This window comes from Phascolarctos cinereus, unplaced genomic scaffold, assembly GCF_003287225.1.
Source record: "Phascolarctos cinereus isolate Bilbo 61053 unplaced genomic scaffold, phaCin_HiC Scaffold_9;HRSCAF=440, whole genome shotgun sequence".
NCBI classification, from domain to species: domain Eukaryota; kingdom Metazoa; phylum Chordata; class Mammalia; order Diprotodontia; family Phascolarctidae; genus Phascolarctos; species Phascolarctos cinereus.
The window spans coordinates 252768662-252795187 of NW_027556402.1; the positions used below are offsets into that span (position 1 = coordinate 252768662).

At 51.0% G+C, this 26526-nt stretch overlaps 1 protein-coding gene across 1 annotated transcript; it reads left to right on the plus strand.

Moving 5' to 3' along the window:
- The first annotated feature begins 11711 nt into the window (after positions 1–11711).
- SAXO4 (stabilizer of axonemal microtubules 4) lies at positions 11712–24827 on the plus strand. The gene is given in 15 exon segments (XM_020967948.1): positions 11712–11838; positions 14631–14770; positions 16621–16738; positions 17792–17945; positions 18216–18344; positions 19463–19526; positions 20185–20207; positions 20209–20286; positions 21230–21289; positions 21529–21612; positions 22465–22590; positions 22676–22764; positions 23945–24115; positions 24457–24539; positions 24709–24827. Coding segments are annotated over 13 exon segments (1284 nt in total). The 5' UTR covers positions 11712–11838; positions 14631–14661; the 3' UTR covers positions 24536–24539; positions 24709–24827.
- The last annotated feature ends 1699 nt before the right edge of the window (positions 24828–26526 follow it).

Consider the following 26526-nt stretch of genomic DNA (forward strand, 5'->3'; position numbering starts at 1 on the left):
TTTTTTAACTCTACAATCTGACTTTAGCTTCATCATTCAGCCACACCTACTGTCTCCAAAATTACCAGGGTTTTCTCAACTGCCAAATCTTGCGGCCTTTTATCGGTCCTCCCTCATCCGCCTTGACTTCTCTGAAGCCTTTGCCACTGTCAGTCAACTGTCCTCCTTGATATCCTTTTTTCTCTGTGTTTCTGTGATGCCACTTTCACCTGGTTCTCCTCCTCCCTCTCTGATGGCTCTTCCTCTGTCTTCTGGCTGCATCCTCCTCCAGATCCTGCCCTCTAACCACAGGGGCCCCTCACAGCTCTGCCCTGGGCCCTCTTCTCTTCTCCCTCTATCCTACCTTACTTGGTGGTCTTACTGACTCCTGTGGTTTCAATCATTTGTATGCTGATGGTTCTTACATCTGCTTACAGACTTTTTCCAGCCTCCTGGCTCAAATCTCTATCAGACATCTAAAACTGGATGTCCTATAGGCATTTTTCACTCAACATGTCCCAAACTCCATTTTCCATCCACGCCTTTCCCAAGATGAGCTGATCACCTGAAATCTCATCATCCAGCTGGATTCAGTTTTTGACACTTGACACCTTCTCTCTCCTCTGATTGGAGGCCTGGAGGGTAGAGCACCATGTCCTTCCAAAGCCTTGCATTATAGAGGGCTCCTGACTTTCCAGCTCCTCTGTGGAGCAGCCTAATTTCTGCCAGCCTGTTTTCTAGTTGTTCCAGCACTTTAAAAAAAATTCGAATAAGGGCCAGCTAGGTAGTAAGTGGATAGAGCACTGGCCCTGGAGTCAGGAAGACCTGAGTTCAAATCTGGCCTCAGACCAAACAATTGATACTCATTAGCTGTGTGATCCTGGGCAAGTCACTTAACCCCAAATGCCTAAAAATAAAAAAAAATCAAATACTTCTTTCTTAAGTAATTTATGTTTTCTGGTTTGTCAAACACTCAGTTATTGAGTTCCATTGTTTCTGATTCTCCCTGACTAGTCTGCTTCATTGATCTCTCTCTCTCTATTTTTTAACTGGTGCCAAATGGTTTTGATGACTACTGCTTTCTGATATAGTTTGAGGTCTGGAAGATCTATTTCCCTTTCCTCTCTACCGCTTTTCATTATTTCCCTGGATATCCTTGACCTTTTGTTTTTCCAATGAATTTTGTTATTTTATTGAGTTCTGAAAAGTACCTCTTGGATAATTTGATTGGCATAGCATTAAAACTGAAAATTAGCTTCGTTAGATACTGTCACTTTTTATTACATTAGCAGGACCCCAGCTGTAAGCACTGACTATTTCTCCAGGTAGCTACATAGGCAATTTTTGAAGAGTAGTGGAAGGGTTTGGGTGGGGGGATCTCCTGCTTCAGCCTCCTTCCTGTCCCTTCCCCTAGGCCGTGAGTGGATGGAGAGACTGTCTTAGAGCAGAGAGATCTACACATCACTTAATCTCTCTGGGACTCAGTTTCTTCTGTGAAATCCTGCGAATTCCACCTACATAATCAACCTCTTGGGATTGCGGTCAAGAAGAGACTTCTTTGTCAGCCATAAGAAGATATAGAAATAAGCAGCTAGTGGGCAGCTAGGTGGTGCAGTGGATAGAGCACCGGCCCTCGAGTCAGGAGAACCTGAGTTCAAATCCGGCCTCAGACACTTGACACTTACTGGCTGTGTGACCCTGGGCACGTTACTCAGCCCCATTGTCTAGCAAAAAAACAACAACAAAAAGTTAAAAAAAAAAATTAAGAGTCCAGAAGGGAAAGGAATAATCATTTCTAGAGCACGTACTATGTGCTAAGCACTTCTTACAAACACTGTCTCATTTGAGAATATCTTGGGAGAAGAGAGGACCATCTGCACCTTGGGATGATCCAGGAGTACTTCCTGGGCAAAGAGGCAGCTGAGCTAGGCTTCCAAGAAAGAAAACCTAGCCCCAAACTGTGGGGGCGGGAAGTGGAGTATAATGGAAAGGAAGGGCCCTGCCTTAAATCTTGCCTTCTGACTTGGGGGGTCTACGTTTTCTCATTTGTAAAATGATGGCCTTGGGAGCCAACTTCCCTCTCTGTGGAAGTTTCCTCATATGTAAAAATGAGGGGATTGGTCTGGAAGGCCTAGCCCTAAATCTATGGACAGGAGGAGGGAGGGCGTTCCGGGAATGAGGAAAGAGAGCCTGCAGGGTGAGATTGGAGGAGAGCGCACAGTCCAGTATGGCATCGGAAGGCATTGGAGAAATGTGAACCTCCACGTGGAAAACAGGATCAGGGAAGACTAGACCCTAACAGTCATCTGGTGCAGACATCAAGGCCTTACCTGGAAAAGGCCGAGGTCTCCCTCTCCAGTCGTCCTGATCTCTGTCTGGTCCCCGGACCCAGATGGCTCCAGAGGCCAGAGGGAGGCCGGTGGCCTTGCACAGCCCCGCCTCACTTAAATCCAATTCCCGTGGTATCACGTCCCTGACCTCACGGTCCTCTTCAAGAACAAAGGACAGACAACAATGACAGTGGAGGGAAAAGGGAAAGGAGGCCTGGAGAAATCCCGTGCCTTCCCCAAGGCCGCACAGGGAGTAAACTGCCAGGTGCTCCGGCTTCACATCCAGGCCTCACACGACCTCACTGGAGACGTAGGGAGGGAGCATTCAGTACCTGCCCAGGGAGTCTGTTTTTCCCAGAGACGATGAAGAACCGCAGAAGGTGTTTGAACAGAAGAACGACCGAGTCCCATTGGATTGGGAAGCTCCTTGACCGTCTTTAGCCTCTTTTAGTGTCCCCAGTGCCTAGTACAGTGACTGGCATGTAGTAGGTGCATAAAAATATTTGTTGACTGACTGTGAATTCAGATGATTATTTTGGCATCTTTGTGGGCGATGACGGATCAAAAAGGTAAGTGACTGGACTCTGCTCATCCCCAGGTCCACAGATAACGACAACAACATTATATGGCACTTTAAGGCTTGCTCAGCAATATACATCTATATGTGTGTGTATGTATATGGATATACACATATGTATATATACACACACATATATACACATATATATTTATTATTTCATTTGGCTCACAGATCAAATCTGGGACATAAGTTCTATTATTCTCCCTATTTTATAGATGAGAAAACTGAGGCTCAAATAAATTAAATGAGTTGCCCAGGGTCACGTCACTAGCAAGGATCTGAGGTAGGATTTGAACTCAGGTCTTCCTGACTCCAACACTCTGTACGCTGCCATGTAAGCGCATCATAACACACGATTCAGAGGCTGCGCCTTGCAATCTTCGTATTTAGCTCGGCTCAGGCTTATTGCTTCTTACGTAACTAGTCATGAATTTTTAAACCTTTGTGAGATCAACTGGTCCACCCAGAGGAGAAGGGGAAAGTACAGGACAGCCAGAAATGGAAGCGTCAATAAACTGAATATTGCTCTTCCAGGAAGAGCCCATGGGGCAGAGAATAAATCCACCCCAAGGAATGATGATAGAAAGGTGCCCGGTGGAGAGAAGCCATGCCTATCACCCAAGTCATCCCCTTGGGTGACTTAGGAAAGAAAGGAAGGGAGAGAGAAAGAGAGAGACGGAGACAAAGACACAGAGAGAGAGACAGAGAGGTTGGAGAGAGAGAGAGAGAGACAGAGAGGATGGAGAGAGAGAGACAGAGACAGAGAGGATGGAAGGGGGGAGAAAGAGAAAGAGAGACAGAAAGGATGGGGGGAGAGAGAGACAGAGAGATGGAGGGAGAGACAGAGACAGAGACAGAGACAGAAACAGAGAGAGACAGAAAGGATGGGGGGAGAGAGAGAGAGAGAGAGAGAGAGAGAGAGAGAGAGAGAGAGAGAGAGAGGGAGAGGATGGAGAGAGGACAGAGAGGATGGAGAGAGAGAGAGAGGAGAGAAGAGAGACAGAGAGGAGAGAGAGAGAAGACAGAGGGAGAGAGAGAGACAGAGACAGAGACAGAGAGGATGGAGGGGGAGACAGAGAAAGAGAGACAGAAAGGATGGAGAGAGAGAGAGACAGAGACAGAGAGGATGGAGAGAGAGAGACAGAGACAGAGAGGATGGAGAGAGAGAGACTGAGACAGAGACAGAGAGGATGGAAGGGGGGAGAAAGAGAAAGAGAGACAGAAAGGATGGGGGAGAGAGAGAGAGAGAGAGGATGGAGAGAGAGAGAGAGACAGAGAGGATGGAGAGAGAGAGACAGAGACAGAGAGGATGGAGGGGGGAAAGAGAAAGAGAGACAGAAAGGATGGGGGGAGAGAGAGAGACAGAGAGGATGGAGGGAGAGACAGAGACAGAGACAGAGACAGAAACAGAGAGAGACAGAAAGGATGGGGGGAGAGAGAGAGAAGAGAGAGGAGAGAGAGAGAGAGAAGAGAGAGAGAGAGAGAGAGGGAGAGGATGGAGAGAGAGACAGAGAGGATGGAGAGAGAGAGAGAGAGAAGAGAGAGAGAGAGAGAGAGAGAGACAGAGACAGAGAGACAGAGAGAGAGAGAGAGAGACAGAGGGAGAGAGAGAGACAGAGACAGAGAGGATGGAGGGGGGGAGACAGAGAAAGAGAGACAGAAAGGATGGAGAGAGAGAGAGACAGAGACAGAGAGGATGGAGAGAGAGAGACAGAGACAGAGAGGATGGAGAGAGAGAGACTGAGACAGAGACAGAGAGGATGGAAGGGGGGAGAAAGAGAAAGAGAGACAGAAAGGATGGGGAGAGAGAGAGAGAGAGAGAGAGAGAGAGAGAGAGAGGATGGAGAGAGAGAGAGAGAGAGACAGAGAGGATGGAGAGAGAGAGACAGAGACAGAGAGGATGGAGGGGGGGAGAAAGAGAAAGAGAGACAGAAAGGATGGGGAGAGAGAGAGAAGAGAGAGAGAGAGAGAGAGGATGGAGAGAGAGAGACAGAGAGGATGGAGAGAGAGAGAGAGAGACAGAGAGGATGGAGGGAGAGACAGAGACAGAGACAGAGACAGAAACAGAGAGAGACAGAGAGACGGACAGAGAGACAGAGAGAGAGACAGAGAGGATGGAGAGAGAGAGACAGAGACAGAGACAGAGAGGATGGAGGGGGGAGACAGAGAAAGAGAGACAGAAAGGATGGGGGGAGAGAGAGAGAGACAGAGAGAGAGACAGAGAGGATGGAGAGAGAGAGATAGAGACAGAGAGGATGGGGGGAGAAAGAGAAAGAGAGACAGAAAGGATGGGGGAGAGAGAGAGAGAGAGAGACAGAGAGGATGGAGAGAGAGACAGAGACAGAGACAGAGAGACAGAGGGGGGGAAGGAAAAGAAGGAGCAAGAGAGGGAGCAAGAGAAGGAAGAAATAAAAAAATGAGAGAGAAAGAAAAGAAGGAAAAAGAGAGAAAGAAAAGAAAGAAGTACTCAGCCTTTTACCTTGGTGATCAGAGCCATGGACATGTGCTTTAATGGGACGGTCTAATAGGATGGCCTTTGGCCCTGAAGCCTGGGAGAGGAGGGCTACCTTCTACCGTGGCATACATTCACCAGCTTGGGATGAAGGCAGAGGCTGAGAGGAGCCTCAGCTGTGACTCGGAACAAGGCAGACTCGAATGGAGGAGCATGGGATGTCACAAGTGGAGGCCCCTTGGGACATACACCAGAGAAGAGCAGAGGTGGATGGGGCCTCCGAACAGGAAGGAGAGCTGGGGGAGGGGAGCATGAACACCTGCAAGCCCTCCAACCCTGCAGCCTGAGGCTGGCGCCTTGCTTGAGCTCCAGAGCTGCCCAAGGATTAAAGCTGATCAGGTGTCTGAGCTAAATCGGGTACCAATAGGATGATCCCCCAGGGGCGGGGGGGTGAGGTTGGCAGCAAGCTGCCTAATTGAGGCAGGAGCTGACCCAGGCTGGAAACAGAGCAGGGCAGAGTTTGTGGGCTGAGGGGAGGGGCAGCTGCACCCCAGCCTGGGTAAGATAGGGAGGTACAACCTCAACCCGGGCCCCAAGAAAGAAAAACAATACATGAGGGTTGATGATGAAAGCTGGAAGGCTCATGCAATGTCACAAGTAGAAGGCCCTGTCTGAGCTGGAAAGGACCTTAGAACATAGAACATGGAATGTCAGAGGTGGAAGGGACCTTAGAACACAAAGCATGGAATGTCAGAGCAGGAAGGGACCTTAGAACATAAACTCTTAGAATGTAGCTCTAACATGGACTATTAGAACTGAAAGAGATGTTAAAGATAATTTAATCCAGGAGTTCTTAACCTGGGGCCCATGGACCTCCCTGGGTCTGGGAGTAGATTTCAGAGGGTTCATGAACTTGGATGGGGAAAAATTTTATTTTTATTTTCACTAGCCTGTGGCTTCCTTTGTAGTCCTTTATATTTTATTTTTATGCATTTGTAAATATGACTGGGAGAAAGGGTCCATAGGTTTCCCCAGACTGACTGCCCAGGGGGCCCTAGACACACAAAAGGGGAAGACACCATGCTCTGGTCCAGGGGTGGGGAGCCTACAGCTTCAAGACCACATGTGGCCTTCTAGGTCCTTGGGTGGGGCTTTTTGACTGAGTCCAAGTTTTACAGAACAAATCCCCTTCATAAAAGGATTTGTTCTGTGAAGTTTGGATTCAGTTAAAGGGCCACAGTTGAGGACCTAGAGGGTATATGTGGCCTTGTGGCTAAAAGGTCCCCACCCTGGTCCAATGCTGTCATTTCATAGATGGAAAAGCTGGGGCCCTGAGACTGTGACTGGCCCTGTGGGGCAAGCGTCAGTGTCCTCGTCTGCTAAATGAATGCTGCCTGAGACCCCTTCTGGCCCCAGATTGTAAGACGTTGAAGTCACATGAGAATACAGAAGAGATCCCCGAGCTTCCCAGGGACCTCCTGCTTCTCATGCATGACCTTTCTGTCACTGAAGTCTCTATTTCTAAACCCAGGCCTCGGGCCTCACCTCCCCCCAATTGTGTTCACTGCCCCCATAGCTCAGGATGGGACCAGCCTCACCCACGAGGCCAAGCAGGACGATTCTCAGATTTCTAAGGCTTCGGGCCAGGGCTATTCCTTCCCTGCACTGGGAAAAGGGCCTCGAAAGAACCCCTTCAGGGGGTAGGGACGGTCTGGCAGCAGCTGGAGGCTTCCCCTCATGGGTGCAGTCCATCTACCAGGTTTATACATCGTCTCTCCCATCAGACTGCAGTAAGCCCCTGGAGGACAGGGCCTGGTCTTGTCATTCTGTCCCCAGCCTTTGGCAAGGTGCCCCTCACACAGGAAGCCCTTAATGAATGTTTGAGGCAGCTGGCCAGTCTAGACGTCAAAAGAGGGGAGTTGTGGGAAGCTGGGCAAGTCACTGAACCCCATTGCCTAGCCAAACCCCCCCCAAAAAAAAGAGGAATTGGGAAAGACCTCCTGCCAAAGGAGAGGTTTGGCTGGGACTGGCCAGAAAGCTGGCAACCCCTGGGTTCAGCTCCTACCTCTGGCCTTCTAGTGTATGACCTTGGGTAAGTCACTCCAGCTCCCTGGGCCTCAGTGTCCTCATTTGTAAAATGAAGGAGTAGGCCTTGCTAAGCTGAGCTTATCAGCTTGAAATCTGTGGTCTTAGTCGCTGCTCTGAGGCTACTCTGGAACTGTCCATCAGGCCTTCACATGGTAAGATTGCACCCTCCCATCTCATGAGAGGCTCTTGGACCGGAGGGCAAGGTCGGGGGCTCCAGGGACGCTATTTAAGTGAGGGGGCTCAGCCTTTGGATTTCTTCACTTTGGCACCTCCCCCCTTCAGCTTCCCTATCCTCCATTTCCCCAGTAGATTGTTAGGGCAGGGCATATGGGTATCCCCGGTACTTAGCACAGTGCCTGGTTCTATAAGAGTCTATTGATCCATTTATCCCATGACAAGATAATCTAAGGTCCTTTTAGCCTATGATCCACAGTCCTATAAATATTAATATCAGATGTGTCTCTAGCTATCCGTGTTGATGTCTGTTCCTTCCAGCAGACCACACACACCACTCCGAGCCTTTCTCGATCTGGGGCGACCCTACTTTTCTAGCATTACCTCATACTTCTCCTCTTTATGTGCTCCTTTCTGCAGCCAGAATGGACAGTCTTCTGTTTGGCAGCTCACCCTGTGTTTTACCACCTCCACACCTTTGCTACCACTGACCTTTCTGCCCTCTTTGCCAGATAAATCCCTTGCTATTGTCATTCAGTTGTTTAGTGGTGTCCAACTCTCCATGACGCCATCTGGGGTTTTCTTGGCAAAGACACTAGAACGGTTTGCCATGTCCTTCTCCAGCTCATTTTCCGGATGAGGAAATTGTGGCAAAGAGGGTTAAGTGACTTGCCCAGGGTCACACAGCTAGTTAAGTGTCTGAGGCCAGATTTGAATTCAGGAAGATGAGTCTTCCTGCCTCCAGGCCTGGTGTTCTATCCACTGGAACGCCTAGCTGCCCTATAATGAATTCCTACTTATTCTTTAAAGCCCCCCTCAAATGCCAAGACCACCACCAGCAAAGCCCTTCCCCCTTGTGGCCACCCGTGGCACTGCATTTGCTTGTCTCTCCAGCCCTTGGATTTGCCAACCAGCCTGGGACTGCCCTGGGGGAGGGAACCCTTCCTGATGACTTCCCTCTGCCTGTGGAGGTTGGCACCAGCCCTGAGATTCCACTCTTGCAGAACTGCCCTGGCACTGAGAGGTTAAGAGAGTGGGAATTAGGGTTAGCATCAGAGCTCGGGGTCCCAGACTCTGCGTCAGGCCAGCTCTACCAGGCTGCCCTTCCAACGCTCTTCTCACATAATTTGTATTCCAGTGACCGGTGTTTGTATCTTCTCCCGCCTGAGCTTTCAGCACCTTAGGGAGCGCTGGGCTGAGGCGGCATCCCCTGGGGTCCTACCACTGACCAGGTCAGTGCAGCTGCCTTGGCTCACCCCACTCCCACCCCCACCCCAAATCTCTTCTGGGCCTCGGGCTCCGAGCAGTGGGCACTTGGCAAGTGGTGGTCATAATAAAGAGCGTGTTGAATGAAAATGAGCAAATTAATAAAGACGAATAAATGAATTTGAATGCGTGTACGTGGCCCAGGTTGGCCCCTGAGACTGAGGCACTTTGGGAAGCTCTCCTGGCCCTGGCACTTGAGATGACAAGCGTAAAGGGCTTTGCTAGCTCCAGTAGGCTAAAATAAAGGTCAATGATTATCACTGTGACATGATTTCAGGCCCCAGAAAGGGAGACGTTCTGGGGAATAATAAGAACAGTAACTCATATTGACAAGGCCTTTCACCGTTTACGAAGCTTTTCCTCGGGTAGAAGGGGAAGGAAACTGAGGTCCAGTGACAGTAGTGACTTGCCTAGGGTCACATAGCTAGGAAGTGTCTGAGGCCGGATTCGAACTCACGAAGATGAGATTTCCAGGCCTAGAGCTCTGTGCACTATGACGCCACCTAGCAGCCGATGCCTGGCATAAGGTAAGTGCTTAATAAATGCTTCTGGACTGACTTGACTGCCCCATCACACTGCTACCTCATAATGAGCTTGTGGTCCACTGAAACCCCTAGATCTTTTTCAGAACTGCTGTCTAACTCTGTCTCCCTCATCTTATGCTTGTGAAGTTGATATTTTGAAGCCAAGTGTAAGACTTTACACTTATCCATAATGAATTTCATCTAGATTCAGTTCAGTTCTCTAGCCTGCCAAGGCCCTTTTGGGTCCTGACTGTTTTTCAGGGCACTAACCATCCTTCTCAGCTCTGAGCAGCCTCTGTAGGCTTTAGGGATAAGTCACTGACAGAAGACAGAGCCCAGGGACAGCTGGGTGGCATAGTGGCCTTGGAGTCAGGAGGACCTGAGTTCAAATCTGTCCTCAGACTCTTGATAGGGGCTGGACCAGCTGACCTTTCAGGTCCCTTCCATCCCCGAACATTTGGTCCTCGGAGATGCAACGGAGGCAGGGACTGTGGCCCTTTGGTCTTGGCATCTCTGGCACAGTGCCAGGCACACGACATCACTAGTGCTTGCTGACTGATTGTATTAGGTCTGGAAATGAGGCAGGGATCAAGAAGGGAAGGATTTCTGACCCTGAGGCCTGTTAGAGCAGGAGGACCTTGGAGAAGATCTGGGCCAGCCTTCTCATTGGATGAGGGAGCTGATCCCTGAGAGGAGAGGGGACCAGCCCCGGGCCGCAGCAGAGAAGCCTCAGAGCCTTGGCTTGGCCCCAGGACCTCCCCGCTCAAAGCCTTCCTCCTTTCTACGCCAGCTCATCCTTTCCGGGGAGCCGTCAGCCCTTCTCCATTGAGGAAAACTAAGGCAGCCTTGGAAGGGCTCCGGCCGGGTTGGGAAAAGTAGGGAGGAGCTAGTCGTCTGCCTCTGTGCCCCAGAGCTCGGTGAAGCGCTGAAAGCTGGCCACGAGGTGTCGCCACATAGCCAAAAAGCACAGAGCGCCCGAGAGCCCATCGGCTCCTTGTGCCAGATGGGTGGGCCCTTGGAGGCCCCGGCACAAGTCCCCAGGAGAATTTCCTCATGCACCCTCTTTAGCCCAAGAGATCCCCAAAAGGGAGGAGCTGCTCTTCCTCTCCCAAAGAAATGCCTCTTAGCCAGAGGAGGGGGGATCTCCTTGCCCCCTGGCCCAGAGACCTGACCCCATCCGCCTACCTGGAGAACTGGCTGAGGGGGAAAAGATGGGCTTTGCTCTGAGATCTGAGATCTGGAGATGGGACTGCGTTTGGATGGAATGGCCCACGAGGCAGGACCTCTGAGGGCACCTAGTCCAACTGTCCTCATTTTACAGATGAGTAAACTGAGGCCCAGAGAGGGGAAAGGACTTGTCCAAGGTCACACAAGCAGAGAATAGCAGAGCTGGGACTTGGACCCAGGCTTCTGACTGTAAATCCACCAACCAACTAGCATACATTTATTAAGTGCCTACTGGGTGCCAAGCATTGTAACCATCCAGAAACGAGGAAACCATCCCGTCTCTGCTCTCAGGAAACTTCTGTTCATGTGTATGAGTCTGTACAGAATAAATTACAAGTGTCAGTTTGGGAGAACTGAGGAGGGGGCTTGTGGTCTGCTGTAGTTTCCTCAACTCCTTTGCTTGGCTCTCCATGTCCCCCCTAATCTGATCTCATATTACTTCCCCCCACAATTTTTCTACGCCAAACTGGAGTCATCGCTTTCCTGCCAAATACACCTTGCATTTTCCTAACCTGTGCGTTTTTGCTGCCTGAGATATCCCCCCTCTCCTTTGCCTGTGGAATTACCACCCCTCCCTCATTTCAGCCCACCTCCAATAGAACCTCCTTCAGGCAGCCCCACAAGTGCCCTCAGACCTCACAGGGCCCCTTTTTCCTCTCTAAGCTCTCAGTGTATTATTATTATTATTATTATTGTTAGGACTAAACATTATCCTTGTTTGCATCTGAGCCCCCTCTTGGCCTAGAAAGTTCAGCAGGTCTGGAACCCAGCCTGATTAAAGTTTGCTTTCTCTCTCAGGGTCCAATCCAAGGCTCTACTCTTAGGAAGTAGTAGGTGCTTAATGAAATGAATTAAGTGGATTGAGTTTGTTGTGTGGAGTTGACACACATCTGCAGGCAGAGGGGAGGCTCCCTTGCCTGCCCTGAGCAGCAGCATCCCATGCCTCCCCCACCGGTCCATCCAGATCCCTCCATTCTCTCTCTCTGCACACTGGACCCGAGGGGAAGCTGATTCCAGAGGTGTTTGGAGACTGGTTGCTAAGCGTCTGTTACCAAGCAACGTATTGTTGCTGTTCTAGCCCAGCCTGCTGCCTCCTCTGGGGAAGGGCCAGCCAGCAGCCAGGTGGTTGCAGCTTCTGCTAAAGTCAGATCCTTCCCCTGATGCTCCAGCTCCTCCCGGGAGTCCTTCTCCCCGCCACTCAGAGCCGCGAAGGCACAGGTAAGACAATGGGGGCTGAGCACCGCCTCCCATGGAGCATCCCTAGCCACAAGGAGCAGCTGGACATTGGGCAGAAACCTGAGGGAAGATGGGAGAAGAATTAGGACCGTGGGCGTGCTGAGAAAGAGCAGAGACCCTGTGGGGCCAACAGCAAAGTGCATTCTAGTTCATGAATCCCTGGAAGGCAGGAAGCTCTCCCCCTTTCATTCCCTGGCTCATTGAGTTCAACAGATCGTAAGTGATCTGGGGCTCTGGGCTGGGCTGTCCTGGGCCGGCCGCAAAGATGGAGAAGATCCAGTCCCTACCCTCAAGGAGGGGAAAAAGAGACAACTCCAGCATGACGCAGTGTGTGCTAAAGAGAGTAATAACAGGGAGTCTGGGGTCATGAGAATCACTTTGGAGACCTGGGTTCAAATGCAGCCTTACTAGTTCTGACTGTGGGCAAGTTATCTTACCTCTCTGAGTGTGCGTTCCCGCCCCTGTCAAACAGGGAGAAGGATGCCTGTGTTTTCTTGACAGGGCAGTCTAGGGAGACTCATTGTAGAACAGGACTATTCCCTCTTCGAGGCTCTGCCATTTTGTGTGTCTTCCCTCCTCAGCCCCCATGCCTTCCTTAGGAGATGCTCAGCTTCGATCAGCTGGCGGCCAGTCTTCTGTTGGTATGCCCATCTAGCCAGATGGGTTGATCCCTGGACACCAAACGCAGTCTGTCCCTAAGTCCTGACTTGGAGACTTTCCTGGGTGGGAGGTCTTGCCAGGGCTGGTGTGCAGAATCTTCCAGAGCCCAGGATTGCCCCTACACCACAAAGAGGCATTCTACCTGATGAAAAATAATACTAATGGCTACCATTTATTCAGCTAGGCTTGAGGGCAAGTGAATGAATGAAGCATTTATTAAGCACCAACTGTTTGCAAAGAAAGCCCCAGGGGGTACAAATAGAAGAAAAAAAAAGACAGGGCCTGTTCTCACATGCTAATTGGGAATTCTAAGGGACTCATATTCTGATGGAGGGTTTTGCAGATATCTATAACATATCAGTCAACCCATAAGCGTTTATTAAGCATAGATTTTTTTTCCATTTGATCTTCACTGATAATCTCATGAAAGAGGATCATAGATCCGGAGTTGGAAAGTACATCAGAAGTCAACTGGTCTAGTCTTCACCTCCTCTTGTTACAGATGAGGAAACCCATGCCCAGAGAGGTCAAATAACTTGGCCCAAATCACATAGGTAATAAATGTCAGAGGCAAGATTCGAACCCAGGTCCTTTGCAACCAGAGCCAGCCCTCTTCCTTCTCCGGCATGTGGTTATTATAGCTGCTTTTTGCAGATGAGGACACTGAGAGGTGTCCAGTGCAGGTATGATCATCCCCATTTTACAGATGAGAAAACTGAGTCTCAGAGCAATGAAATGACTTGCCCAAGGTCCACAGCTAGTCTGTGTCAGAGGCAAGATTCAAATTCAGGTCTCTCCTGACTTCAAGTTCAGTGCATTGGTCTCGATGGACCACCCTGCCCTGGACTTGGAATCAGAAATCAGTCCACGTCAAGAAGCATTTATGAAGCTCCTACTGTATGCCAGGCACTGTGCTAAGCACTGGGGATAAAAAGAAGGGTAAGAAACAGTCGCTGCCCTCAAGGAGCTCCCAGCCAGAAGACCTAGCTTCAAACCCTGGCCCTGCTACTTCTTAGCTAGGTCACTTGAGCAAAGCCTCAGTTTCCTCAGCTGTAAAAGGAAGGGATTGGGCTGGATCAGTCACTCAATGAGCATGGCCCTCTGTGTGCCATACACTGGGCCAGGCTTGGGGAGGGGGAGACAAAGACAAAAGAAAGGTCCCTGGCCTTGAGAGGCTTATATTTTATCAGGAGAGACAGCACATGCATAAACAAATATATATAAAATATGAATAAAAGGGCATTTGGGGGTAGGAGGAAGAGAGCACTGGCAGCTGGGGGATCAGGAAAGGCTTGTATGAAGGTCAAGCTTGAGCAGAATTTTGAAGGAATAGAGGGGAGGGGATCCATTCCAGGCATTAGGGAGTGCTCTGGCAAAGGTGCAGAGGTGGGAAATGGAGTGTGGTGTGTGAGGAAAAGCAAGGAGGCCAATTTGGATGATCTCTGAAGGATTCCAGAATCGATTTTATGTTCAGTTCTGAATTCTCTCTCTCTGTCTCTGTCTCTTCTCTCTGTTTCTCTCTGTCTGTCTGTCTCTGTCTCTCCCCTGCATCTCGTTCTGTCTCTCTCTCTCTCTCCCCATCTTTCTCTCTCTCTCTCTCTGTCTCTGTCTCTCTTTCTGTCTCTGTCTCTTCTCTCTGTTTCTCTCTGTCTGTCTCTGTCTCTCCCCTGCATCTCGTTCTGTCTGTCTCTCTCTCTCTCCCCATCTGTCTCTGTCTCTGTCTCTCCCCTGCATCTCGTTCTGTCTCTCTCTCTCTCTCCCCATCTGTCTCTCTCTCTGTCTCTGTCTCTTCTCTCTGTTTCTCTCTGTCTGTCTGTCTCTGTCTCTCCCCTGCATCTCGTTCTGTCTCTCTCTCTCTCTCCCCATCTTTCTCTCTCTCTGTCTCTGTCTCTCTTTCTGTCTCTGTCTCTGTCTCTTCTCTCTGTTTCTCTCTGTCTGTCTGTCTCTGTCTCTCCCCTGCATCTCGTTCTGTCTCTCTCTCTCTCTCTCTCTCTCCCCATCTGTCTCTGTCTCTGTCTCTGTCTCTGTCTCTGTCTCTCCCCTTTACCAATATGTCTAGTCATGCAAAGCCAGCATTGATTGTTGATACCTTTTACATGTCTCTCCTTTTCTAGGTGGTCCTGGTGCCCAGTTCCTGCTGCCACCATGATGGGCAAACTGCCCCTGGGTGTTGTTTCCCCTTATGTGAAGATGAGTTCAGGGGGCTGTGCAGACCCCCTGAAATTCTATGCCACCAGCTACTGCACAGCCTACAGTAAGGGGCCTTTGCTCTGCACGCCCTGAGGCCACCATCCCCTCCCCCCCCCAGGGCACAGGGCAGGAAGCAGATGTCTGACGGGGGCAGTGGAAAGGGGGCTACATCACCACCCCCTCAGCCCTGTCCCATTGCCTCCCTGCCCCAATCAGGCTGAGTTTCAGAACCTGAGTTATACAGAAGCACCATCACCACCCAAACCCTGACACTCTGAGACCCGGAGCAGTGCCGTGGCAAAGTGGGAAGGGGGCTGGCTCTGAGGTCAGAACCTGGGTCCAAATCCTGCCTGTGTGGCTATGGGCAGATCTCTTGATCTCTCTGGGCTGCCAACCTTTGCCCATCTGTAATATGGCCTCAATAGCCTCTGAGGTCTCTCCTAGCTCAGGCTAGAGCGGTCCTGTACTTGTGAGCCCATCACATTGCTCCTGTAACCTCTCCCCATCACGCTGACCTTTTCATCTTCACAAGCTGACTCTGGACCACTGACCCTTGTCACCCTATGTGGAAGGACTGTCTCCCTTGACCCCACTGACCCTAATCCCCTCGACCCCTGGACTCCACATAACTACGCCACACTGACCTGGTTGGTCACAGTAGCTTGGAGGGGCCAGACCTTCAAGGACCTTGTCTGTGCTGGTCACATTCAGGACTTCAAGGAACAAGGTCATAACCACGCCCACTTTAAACTGAATACGAGGTTTATTTATTTACTTATTTTTTGGTTAGGCAATGGGGTTAAGTGACTCGCCCAGGGTCACACAGCTAGTAAGTGTTATGTGTCTAAGACCAGATTTGAACTCAGGTCCTCCTGAATCCAGGACTGGTGCTCTATCCACTGTACCACCTAGCTGCCCCCAAGGTTTATTTTTTAATAGTTTGTTGACAGCTTCTGTTTTTATGCACTTACATTTTCCATTATATCCCTTCCCACTCCCAGAGAGCTGTCCCTTACAACAAAGAAGAAAAAGGAGGGAGGGAACCATTTCAGCTAATCTGACAGCTAAACTAATCAACAAATTGATCCAGCCAGCAGCATCTGCAGTGTCCCTCTGCAAATATAGGAGGGACCTCCTAGGGTTTATTGAATAATGTGCCAACCACATGGGTAAAGTCACTCATACACATATTGTTCAGTCCTTTTTCAGTTTTGTCTGACTCTTTGTGACCCCATTTGGGGTTTTCTCAGCAAAGATACTGGAGCGGTTTGCCATTTCCTTCTCAGCTCACTTTATAGATGAAGAAACTGAGGCAAACAGGGTGAAGTGACTTGCCCAGGGCCACACAGCTAGTAAGTATCTGAGGCCAGATTTGAACTCAGGATGAGTCTTCCTGACGCCAGGCCCAGCACTCTATCCACTGTACCACCTAGATGCCCATACAAGTAGGGTACAAGAAAACATGGACCCATTTGCTTCAATGACGTGCTCTGGGTCATTGTCTTTGTTTGACCTGAGGAAATAAAGCTGCACTCATCACTGTTCCCCAGAGGGCCAGTTAGGGAGAGCCCAAGTCTTAGGCAACCCAGTACAGTTAAGATCTCGGGCCGCCCTTTCTAGCGAGGTGGACCGAGATGCTGATCTCGGCTGGCTAACCACCTGGCTAACCTTGAGTTGGTAGAACGTATTTGAAGTCAGGGGCAGCATGAAGGGCCTCGACCGTCCCTCAGGGAAGGGCCTCGATCTATCAGCCTGTCTCCAACGGCTCTGTAATCCTACCCCTCACACACCTTCTCCCTATCAGTGACACACAGGCCCTTTCAGACGGACCCCGAACCATGCCAGAGCGCCACTCCGGGACTCTCTGGGTCTCCTTCCTCCATCCAAGGAATGATGTCCCTTCCTTTCTGGCAGGTCGGGAGGGCTTCAAGCCCCAAGTCGGTCAGCACAAGGGTGCTGGCTACCAGTCGAATTACCGACCCATGATCAACTACCACCCCAGCTTGGACACCCTGGATAATCCTGCCGTAGGGTAGGCCTGCCATCTCCCTTCTTGTCATCATCCCTCTCTGCACTGGGGGTCAGAGCTCAACCGCTGGTGCTCCTTCTTGTTAGCTAAGTGACATGAGGCATTCTGAGCATGAATTTCTCTGTAAAATTGAAGAGTAAAACTCAATAACCTTTGACTCAGAGTCCTATGAAGTGGGACCTGGGAGTCAAAAAGACCTGGGTCTTAATGGGTGGCCCATTAGACTGTAAGCTTATTGAGGGCAGGGAATGTCTCTGCCTCTTTTTATATCTTCAGCGCTTAACACAGAGGGCAGCACACAGCAGGCGCTTAATACATGCTTATTGATTGATTGTTTGATTGATGACTTAGGATCCTGCCTCTGATGCTATCATTAGCTAGGTGGCCGTGGACAGTCACCTTCCTCTCTGAACCTCCATTTCCTCATCTGAGAAATGGGGAGAATAGAGTCCTGTAGCAGGGCGCTCAGTTCCAGTAAAGAATGGACAGAACACCAACTTTAAGGCATTCTATAAGTATTCCTGCCGTGATGATGCTCCGGATTGATCAGCCAGTCAATTAACAAGCACTTATTAAGCATCTGCTGTACCAGGCACAGTGCTAGGCACTGGGGATATTCAGCCCCTTGGGATCAAGGGAGGCATGAGACTGAGGAGTGGGTTTAAGGGTAGATCTCACTTCATTGGGCCCAGGGGAACATTCTCCTTGCCCCATTTCTGCCACATTCTTTCAAGCTGAGCCCTTACCCCACTCCCAGGGTAAGGCTCACACCCTTGAAACAGTCTAGACATCTTCTCACCCCCCATCCCTCAATGCCAGTAACTTATAGGGGAAGGGATCTTGGGCAGTGGGGAGGAGGGTCTGCAGTGGAAGGCTCAGGCCAGGGCTGCACAGATCTCCCCATCTATGTTGCTCGTTGACCTATGGGGTCAATGCTGGAATGCCCCGGGGTTCACCTGAACCAATGAGTCCTCAATTCATGGGGGGTTCTCTCTCCCTTGATTATCACCCAAGATCTCTAACCAGCTGGGTCTGTTTCTGCCCCCCCCCCCACAGAGAGCTGATTAAGGATAATGCTCACTCAGTCTTTACTCAGAGCTACTGCCCGATGGAGCTGCCGGATGGCAGCTACCCACTATCCTGGAGCGTGTACCAGCCTGGATCCGGCTACGCTAATGAGAAAACCCACTCCTGTCCCCCTTCCAAAGAGGCGAGTGCCTTACCAAGCACTGTGGGGGATAAGTGGGAGACAGTCCGAGCCCATCCCCCAAACTGTCCTTCCTCAGCTTCTCTTTCTCAGCAGGTACTTCTCGGAGGCCTGCAGAGTTCTGGCGTCAGAGCTGGAAAAGACCTGAGGGGTCTAGGCTAGTTTCCACATTTTATTGATTGGGAAAGTGATGTTACCCCTTGGAGGTCTCAGGCCAGTTGTAGGCTTTGCTTTGCCCTGGGGGTTACTGCAGGCTTCTTTGCCTCCTCTCAGGTCAAGAAAGTCCATTTCAATACCCAGGACCACGGCCCACAGACCATCCCAGGATTGGAACCCAAGACTGTGCCAGTCCTCCACCAGAGTGTGGGCAAGGGAAGTTCTGACATGGAGAATTATAGATATGTGAGTTGGGTGCTGCAGCCTGCACTCTGCTGCCTTCTAGGAAATGAGCAGGTCAGGGAGAAGACCTTTCAGGCTGGTAGGTGCCAGGGCTACAGCTTGGGGCCTGGGCTCAGCCCATGCTTCCTAGCAACTTCTTCTGGGGCCTCGTGGAAATGTAAGAAGGGAGGCCCTCAGGCTGCTGGAGTGGTTAGTGTAGTGAATATTCCAGCAGACCTTCAAATTCAAATCCTGTGTCTGACACTTCCTAGTTATGTGGCCCTGGACAAAGTCACTTAACTCCTTCAAGCCTCAGTTTCCTCATCTATAAAGTGGGGATAATAATGCCACCTACCTCCCAGGGTTGCTGTGAGGATCAGATGAGATCATTATATAAATCATTATATAAATGCTCACTTATTATTATTAATAATGATGAGGATGAAAAAGTAGCTTTTCTAGGGCTTACAGGATTTCTTAAGGGGTTTCTCAGCCCAACTGAGAAAGACCTAGACTGCTGGATTTCAAGTCAGAAAATCTGTGTTTGAAGCTGGGCTCTATTACTTTGTGACCCTGAACAAATCCCTTCCTCCCTCTGGCTTCTGTAAAGTGAGGGGGTTGGATTCGGTGATCTGGGACATTCCCTCCATCTTTAACTTCCATGGTCTATGGGCTAGGCCTGCTTCCAAATGATGCTGCCAGGATCCTGGGATGACCGGTCATGGACAGAGTAACCAGGTCCTGGGAATCCCCTCCTACATGTTGAGAAATTGTAAATAAGGCTACTCAAGTAGCAGTGACTGATAGCCACTCAACAGCCCCACCCCTCAGGATTACTGCTGTTTCTGTAGGAGATTGAACTTCAAGCAAAGAAATGGATCCATAATGGTGGAATTTTAGGGAACTGTAGCATCTAGGGGGAGGGGAGAGGTTTCATGGAATGGGGCTGGCTTGAGGTTCCCCAGATCAGGGCAAGACTTTTCTTGTCTCTGTCCCCTGCCAATATTCTATTTTCTGGTCCACTCCATTGCGGGGCGGGGGGGGGGGGAGTGAGAAGAGCAAGGGCTGCCCTTGGAGTGCTGATGGTAGGGAGCTGTCTGGAGTCAGTACCCCCACTGATTTTTCCTCCTTTGGTGCTTTAGGGTCCCAGATTTATGACCTCTGAATATGCTTCCAAGTACCGCTATGAAGTCCCTGCCCAGCCAGGTACATCACTCCGGAAATGCAGCTCTCCCCTGTCCCCAAGCTCAGCAGTCTCAGCTCAGGCTTGTCCCTCTCTCTTTTTCTCCCTCCCTCCCTCTCCACTATCCCCTCCATCCTAGAAATAAGCCCAGGCAGTATGTTCCCTGTCCTAGATGTGTTCAGGCAAAGGCTGGGCTACCAATGGCGTGGGATGTTGTAAAAGGGCATCCTGCCCATCCTGCCCAGTCCTGGCCTCCTCTCCTTCCCTCTCCTTGTAAAAGGGATTACAAGTTGGACAAGGACCCAGGCTTGGATCCTGGTGTTGCTCCTTGTGGGACCTTGGGCTTCTCTTCCCACTCTGAGATTCCAAGAATCCCAACAAACGGATTTGAACTCATCAGTCTGCCAAGAGGATAGGGGCTGTTGAATGAGGAGAAGAGGGAAAAGGAAGGCTCTGGAGCAACTTTGCTTCTCCAGGAGGAGAGCTGGAATAGAAGACAGATGTGCTCCCTTCCCCATCCAGCATCCCCAGTAGCACAAAGTATTTGCCTTGGTGGGGTGGAGGGCACCTGGAGGCCACCCAGACATAGTCCTTTGTGATCACTGGCTGGTGGTATGCCCCTGGGGCCCTGCCAGAGCTCCTGGGGGCCGGGCCAGCCCATGCTATGTGAGTCCTTTCCAGATTTCCTCCAGAAGAAGACAATCGGGGGCCAAGGAGGAGTCGGGCTTTACAGAGCAGACCACCAAGAATCCCGCAGCCTTCCAACCCCTCCCTGGAGATCCTGTGAGTCTCACACTCACAGACCACTCCCCACAGTCCCTTCTCCAACCCTCATTATTGCCCTCACTCCCAGGGCTCTGACCGGGGAAGCTCCCAGAGGGGCCTTCCCTTTTCTCCCACCCTGCCCCCAAGACCAGGCCTCTGCCCCTCCCCAGAGGGGACAGGCCTTTACCCTTTTCCTCCCCATCCCACCTCTCCTTGCCTAATTCAACATGTCTTTTTCAAGCCACATTGGGACAGCGGGGAGGGGATCCAGTCCCAGATCCACCAGTCGCTTCTCCACAGTGGGATTCAGTTTCTTCCTCTACAAAGTGATGTGGGACTAGATGGTGTCTAACTTTCCTTCCCACTGTGATGTGGGCTGAGGGCCCCCCGCCAAGTGACTAAGGCAAAACCATAAAAAACCAAATGGGTCCCTCCCCAAATGGCCACAGGAGAACCCACGAATAGAAAAAATAGCCAGGCAAAAACTGGGTGTAGGCCACTGAACTTAACTCATGCCCCCCCACAAAGGGGCAGCTTTCCTTGCCTTCAGGGTACTGCCCCTTCCACATGGCCCTCTCCTCCAGGGGCTGGGACTGCTCCTGCCTCAGATTTCTTCCCAGGACGGGGTCTAGGCCCCTGCCTGGCACTCTGTGCTTTCCTTTATTTATTTAATGCTTTGGTGGGTTATTTGTGTCCATGCCCTCTCTACTTCCCCATTAGAAAGTAAACTCCTTTAGGGCAGGAAGGCTGGTGTGGCTCTTTGGGACCCTTGCCCTGAGCAGGAAAGAGGTGATAGCTGTTTGTGGAACAGAATGGACAAGGCACAGTGCTGATTCTGCTGGGGAGAGAGAGGCAGGGGGAGGGAGTAACAGACCTGGGCCTGCCCTCAAGGAGCTCCCAGTCTAGGCCAGAGGGTGAGGACCTGATATCCTTTTTGGGTCCTTCGGGGCCTCTGTTTCAGTTGCCTCCTCCCAGTAGAAGCACTACCAGGGCAGATTTCATCCCCATGACCACCCCACACGTAAGAAGGGCGGGGAAAGAGGAGGAAGGAGAAGGGCAGGGGGTGGGGGAAGGAGGCAGGCTGGCCGAGAGGGGCAGGGAGAGAAGGAGACTGTGGGAAGTGACCTGGGAAGCTGTCCCTTTGTCTGAAGCCCTGAGAGGGGATGGTGTTAGGAGTCCCTGTGGGGAATGTGTGCGGAAGGTAGAGGAGGAGGGGAAGGGGGTGTGTCTGTAGCCCTCAAGGTTTTCCTCTTTCTCCAGGGGGATGAGTATTTACCTGTACTGGCCAAAGGTTCTGAGAGAGAGACAGGCTTCAGCCGGCTGAAGGAGAAGGTCCTTCCCCCAGTAAGTAGCCCCTGGGCGTGGCTTTGAGGCTTCTTTCACTGACCTCTGCCTGCATGTCTTGCTTTCCCCTTCCCGCCCCTGCCTATCTTCCTGCCCTCCATCCCGCACCACCCTTTCTGCTGACTCTGCGGGCAGCTAGGCGGTACCATGGACAGATCCAAGGGTTTGGAGTCGGAGTAGACTTGAGCTGAAATCTGGCCTCAGACATCCCACTGGCTACGTGACTCTGGACAAGACCTTGAACCTCAGTTTCTTCTTCCCTAAAATGGGTGCAATACATAGCAACCACCTCCCAGGGCTGCTTTGAGGATTAAATGAGATACTAACGGTAAAGTGCTTTGCAAACCGTAACGTGCTGTATAAATGCTAGTTCTCATTAGGGATACCTGTGACCACAGTTTGATCCTTCCTCCTTGTCTGCCTCTCCCTTTCCTACTACTTTTCGATCCACGGGTCAACAAGCCTTGAATGTATGAGTGGAGGAGCACTGAGCTGATATGAAGACTAAAGTGAGACAGTCCCTGCCCTCGGGGGCTTCACACACTCTGCTGTGCACTCCTCAGTCTTCCTGTTTTTCTACTATGATCTTACCTCTATGTCTTAGCCTCAGTCTATCTCTTTGTTTCCATCTCTTTCTCTGTCCCCATATCTTTCTGTCTCTCTGATTGTGTGTGTATTTATGTGTGTGTGTGTGTGTGTCTGTCTGTCTGTCTGTCTCTCCCTCTGTGCCTCTGTCTGTCTGTCTGTTTTCCCTTCCCTCCATGTTCTCTACAAAAGCCTAACTTCGCAGCCTCTGTTCCCATCTGCCACCTCCCTCAGGATCTCATCCTTGGTTCTTTCTCTGACCTGCAGGCCCCACCCCCTGGCCCTCTGAGTATCTCTGAGCCTAGTAGTATGAGTCACCGCCAGTACCAGGGCAAGCAGTGGATGCCCCAGACCACCAATGCCATGCTGGGACGGGAGATTCTAGGGTCCAAGGTGAGTGCTCCACTGCTCTTTCCCTGCCTAACCGCTCCCCTCCGCATTCTCCTTGATCACTGTCACTGCCCCCCTTTCCTCACAGGAGCCCTCTGGCTTCAGCACCAACAATCCTGGCTATAACCGGGGTCCCCCTGACCCTGATTGTAGATTTCTGACCACCTACAACCAAAGGTGAGCTGCTCCCCCTCCAGGTATGTGGAGAACATCCCTGAGGGTCTGCCCCTGTCCCCTCCCCTCTAGAGCCAAGACTAGTGCCTCTCCTCCTTAATGGCTCTTCTATTTCCCAAGGACAGAGTTTGGAGCAGGTGTGCACTTTTCCCATCTGGGGGGAGCTCAGAGCCACCATCGTAAGTGGCATCACTGGGCCAGAATGGGTGTCTCCACCCTCCCCTACGCTTGAGAAGCCAGAGATGCAACCCTGCCTTCTTCGTATGCTCCCCTTCCATGGCAATTCATGTGTCCCCACTGCCAGTGGGAATATGATAAAGAACTCCTGGTTCCATGATGGAGAAAGACCTCTGGGCCAGAACTCAACGTGAGTTCTGGTCCTGACCTTTCTCCTAAAGTGCTGTGTGACTTAGGTCAGCTCATGTGCCCTTTCTGAACCTCATTTTATCTATCTATCTATCTATCTATCTATCTATCTATCTATCTATCTATCTATTTTCAGGCAATTGGGGCTAAGTGACTTGCCCGGATCACACAGCTAGTAAAGGTCAAGTGTTTGGTCTGAGGCTGGATCTGAACTCAGGTCCTCCTGACTTCAGGGCCAGTGCTCTATCCACTGCACCACCTAGCTGCCCCCCTGAACCTCATTTTTCACTCCTATCAAACAAAGGGGATTCTAGAGAATCCCTAACACCCCTCCCAGCTGGGACTTTCCCACAGAGAATCAGAAGTCTGTTTGCTCCTATGAGCTCTTGCCTGTTAACTTTTGGGTTGTCCCTTCCCCGGAAGCCTCAGCCCTAAGGTCTAGCCCAGGACTCATCATCTCCCCAAGTGGTAAAATGCCTGGAAGAAATAAGAGCCTGCTAGGCACTGCCTAGCTTTGTCAGCTCCCATGCACGAGGCCTGATTGGCCCCATCCCCTATCCCTTTGCTCCTGGCTCCAAGATCCTGGTGTTCATCCTTCCTCAGTCCCTGGGACTCCCCCTGCCCTAAGCCTTGAGCCTCAGAGGACTTTGTTCTTCCCTCCTCATCCCTATCCCCACTGTCTCCAGGGGGCTGTTACACATACTGACCTGGAAATAGGGACCTCAGCCCCTGATGTCCTTCTCCTCGCCCTCCTCCCATCCCCCACCGGCTTCCAGGCCAGAATTGGACCTCTTGCTTTGTTTGTCTGGTCCTACAGATACTTTAAGAATATTCCCCAGGGGCCGGACCGGGAAGGTTGGACCCGAGGAGGAATCCAGCCCCAGAAGCCTGGTGGCTATGGGATTAACCAGCCTGTCACTCAGCATAACATAGAGAGTTACCACAATCCCACAGAAACCTTTAGGAGATCACACCCCCATGTGGGCAGGTTGGTGGCCCAGGGCTTGTCTGTGTTCTGACTCTGTCTCAGCCCTGCTTCCCGTGGGCCCTGCAGCCTTCCTGCCTGTGTTCTTTGTGGGCAGGTCTGGCCTCCTGTTCTGCCCCTCCCTACCTCTACTCCTCCCCCTCTCCCATTTGGAAGGGAGAAGACTTGGTTTGAAACCCAGCTATGGCATTTATTTCCTATGGACATGTTGCATCCTCTCTCTGGCTCAGTTTCCCCATCTGTAAAATGAGAGGGAATGGGCTTTCTGGTCTCTGAGGTGTCTTCCAGCTCTAGGCCTGGGCTCCTCCCCACCTTGTTCTCCTGGGACATCTCTCTCCATGCAGAACCCTGACAGCCCTGGATCCCTTCTACAGAGACAACCCTCACAGCCCAGGCTTTTCTGCCCTGCATGCCCCATCCTGAGCTGGTAAGGGGCCCTGGGGTCCCACTATTGGGACTCCTTTCCTTACCCTTAGAGTCCCTTTTGCCTAGCCCTGGTCAGAGGGGAGCTAGGGTCTATATCTGTGGAAGAGGGAGTAGAAAGGGGGCACAGGATGTATATTCTGTCCCTAGTGGTCCCCTATCTGTGCCCACAGGTTGTGTCCAGCCCAGGCAGAAGATAAGAGCTGGGCACATGGTCTCTTAACTCCCCAACCCCCCCCAATGGGGCACCTTACCTGCTACTTTTCTAAGGAAATAAAGAGATAATATTCCACCTAGAGGAGTGTTGAATGAGAGAGAAAGAGAGAGAGAGAGAGAGAGAGAGAGAGAGAGAGAGAGAGAGAGAGAGAGAGAGACTGAGAGACACTGAGAGAGTCAGAGAGAGGGAAAAACTGAGAGAGACAGAGACAGACAGAGACAGAGACTGAGAGAGACTGAGAAAGAGAGTCAGAGAGACAGAGATGGCGGAGGTGGAGGGAGACACAGACAGACAGACAGACAGTCCCAGGATCACAGAGCTGGTAAGTGTTAGAGTCAGGTGTTGAACCCGGGTTCCTGAGTCTCCAGCTTCAGAGTTCCTTTCCCTGTGCCACGTGGCCTTGGAAATGGAGACATGGGAGCATAGAATGTTAGTGCTAGAAGATGGCCTCTAATCCAGTGTGTCATCTGAGGCCCGAGAAGGGGCAGAGCTTTAACAAAAGTCAATACAGCAAGTCAGTGGCAGAGTCGATCACAGCTGGGATCCTTGTTTGTGGAAACTCTGGGCAATATTTTAGCATTGAGTGCCTGGTCACCGAAGGCTTTTAGCCTTCACTGCAACACATGGTACTCGTATGTTGTAAAACAAATACCTACAGACTGTGGACAGTGGGGTACTGATACCACCACCACCACCACCGCTGCTACTACCACCACCACCACCACTACTACTACTACTACTACTACTACTGCTACTACTACTACTACTACTACTACTACTACTTACTGCTATTGCTGCTGCTACTACTACTACAAATAAAAATGATAGCATCTCACAACAACACTGGGGAGTAGGTGCTGTTATTACCTCCCATTTTATAGATGAGAAACTGAGGTAGACAGAGGTTAAGTGACTGGCCCAAGGTCTCACAGATACTAAGTGTGTGAGTTGTCTGTGTTGCTCATTCCTTGCCCCAGCTCTGCTTCTTCCTGGATTTGGAGCCCAGGGAGCCTCAGTTCTGGTCCTCCTGTTTTGCTCCTCGTGTGGTCTTAGGAAAAATGACTCTTTGGGCCTTAATTTCCTTATCTGTCAAAAGAGGTGGAGGTTGGAATAGCTGGCCTCTCTCAGCTCTAAGGCTGTGGTGCCGTGACCTCAGGATGATCTTGTGCTTTGGAATCAAAGGACCTGGCATTTGTATCCTGACCCTTCCCTTCTTATGTGGACTCCCCTGGGACTCAGTTTCCTCCTCTGTAAAATGAGGGGGTTGGACTTGATGATCTCCACCTCTGATCCTCATGATATTTCTGCTGTCCTTGCAGACACCCAGAGTATGGGAGTCTCACCACCTTACAAAGCGCCAGCAACAAGAGGTGGTGTTTCTAGGGGCTAAACGTTCTTTGTCTTCATCTGGCAGCATCTTAGCCTGGCTCCCCGGCCGTCCAGGTCCCCAGCCTCATCCCCTTCAGCATCTTTGGATAGGCCACAAAGGGCTTGAAATGGGGAGAGGAGCTGAGGATAGCGATTCTAGGGAAGAGTCCCCAGGTCTACAAGACCCTCCTTAGGTGAGCCACCACTCCCCCTCCCCCCCAGCCCAGGACGCAATCCCATGTGGAATGTCAGAAGGTGTTTAACCTGAGCGAGGGAGAAGGCAGGAAGCATCAGGGAAAGGGGCAGAGAGAATGAGCTGGGGATTGCCCGCACTTGTTAGAGAGCTCTGGCATCCAGAAACCAGATGGTAGTGTCATTCAATGCTCTTCTAGGCTTCAGGCCCTGT